Source organism: Bison bison, unplaced genomic scaffold, assembly GCF_000754665.1.
Source record: "Bison bison bison isolate TAMUID 2011002044 unplaced genomic scaffold, Bison_UMD1.0 scf7180017864533, whole genome shotgun sequence".
NCBI lineage: Eukaryota > Metazoa > Chordata > Mammalia > Artiodactyla > Bovidae > Bison > Bison bison.
Window position 1 is genome coordinate 5,020,261 of NW_011495082.1, and position 1,765 is coordinate 5,022,025.

General features: G+C 44.0%; 1 protein-coding gene across 1 annotated transcript in view; it reads left to right on the top strand.

The window, feature by feature from the left end:
- Window positions 1-1,765, top strand: part of GPR98 (G protein-coupled receptor 98) — a 543,192-nt gene that overhangs the window by 193,199 nt on the left and 348,228 nt on the right. Inside the window, exon 66 of the mRNA XM_010831922.1 lies at window positions 963-1,164. Within this exon, the coding sequence (XP_010830224.1) occupies window positions 963-1,164 (202 nt within the window). The remainder of the gene's footprint in view (window positions 1-962; window positions 1,165-1,765) is intronic.

The following is a 1,765-nucleotide window of genomic DNA, read 5'->3' on the forward strand; positions in this document are numbered from 1 at the left end:
AGATCATGGCACCCGGTCCCATCACTTCATGGCAAATAGATGGGGAAACAGTGGAAACAGTGGCTGACTTTATTTTTCTGGGCTCCAAAATCACTGCAGATGGTGATTGCAGCCATGAAATTAAAAGATGCTTACTCCTTGGAAGAAAAGTTATGACCAACCTAGATAGGATATTCAAAAGCAGAGACATTACTTTGCCAACAAAGGTCCGTCTAGTCAAGGCTATGGTTTTTCCAGTGGTCATGTATGGATGTGAGAGTTGGACTGTGAAGAAAGCTGAGCGCTGAAGAATTGATGCTTTTGAAGTGTGGTGTTGGAGAAGACTCTTGAGAGTCCCTTGGACTGCAAGGAGATCCAACCAGTCCATCCTAAAGGAGATCGGTCCTGGGTGTTCATTGGAAGGACTGATGCTGAAGCTGAAACTCCAATACTTTGGCCACCTCATGGGAAGAGTAGACTCATTGGAAAAGACTCTGATTCTGGGAGGGATTGGGGGCAGGAGGAGAAGGGGACAACTGAGGATGAGATGGCTGGATGGCATCACTGACTCAATGGACGTGAGTCTGAGTGAACTCCGGGAGTTGGTGATGGATAGGGAGGCCTGGCGTGCTGCGATTCATGGGGTCACAAAGAGTCGGACACGACTGAGCAACTGAACTGAACTGAAGGGTTATTTACTTGTATGTGGCACACAGAGGCAAAATGCCTTGCTGATGATTAAGTCAATGATTTAAATTCTAGCTTACACTGCTCACTGTAACTTTCAACTTTTGACACACTGTATTTCTCCTAAAAAGTAAGTCATGAAGTGTTCGCTAATGGTTCTTTAAAGTGAGAAATGAACTGCAGAAAAATTGAGTGCTTGCATCATCCTGTTATATTTAATTGTCATGTTTAAGTGAACCATAGTAAAGTCAGTTTCTTTGGCTGGCATACCAATTCATTGCACATTCCTGTTCCAGTGGAGGAAGACATAGGGACGATCATGATTCCCGTGCAGAGGCTTCACGGCACTTACGGCCGTGTGACGGCTGATTTCGTCTCTCAGAGCTCCTCTGCGGTTCCTGGTGGTGTCGATTATGTACTGCATGGTAGTTCAGTCACCTTTCAGCATGGGCAGAACTTAAGTTTTATAAATGTTTCCATCATTGATGACGATGAAAGGTAATACTGTTTCGTATGTAACATGCACATTCGTAAATCATGAGTATTGTGTTTCGGTCTTTACCTATGTTTTGCACTGAAAATAGAATTTTAGATTATAGTTATGCCCATGGAGAAATGAGTAAGGAATTCTAGGGGGTGGGATACTGGAGTAGGGTACTGGCGCAGGGTTCTGGCGTAGGGTACTGGCGTAGGGTACTGGCGTAGGGTACTGGCGCAGGGTACTGGTGTAGGGTAATGGAGTAGGGTACTGGCGCAGGGTACTGGCGCAGGGTACTGGCGCAGGGCAAAAGGGACTGAGAGACCGTAGTGATTATGCGTCACTTTTTCTCAAACAGAAGAAGAAATACTGATTTTTGTTCTTCTAGATTGAAAAGTCTATAGTTAGAATGTGGAAACATCCTGCACATCATTTCCTTAAGTCATTAAACAATTAAAAAGAAGGGCAGAAAATCTAATAACTTGCAGGTTATGTAATAGTGGAGTTGATCATTTCACGCTTCTAGCTAAGCACCCTCTCCTTAGTGCTTGGTGTGTGACTACTGTGCCTTGAATATGTATGACCAATTTGGAAAATGACTAGTTATTTGGGTTTTAGAAG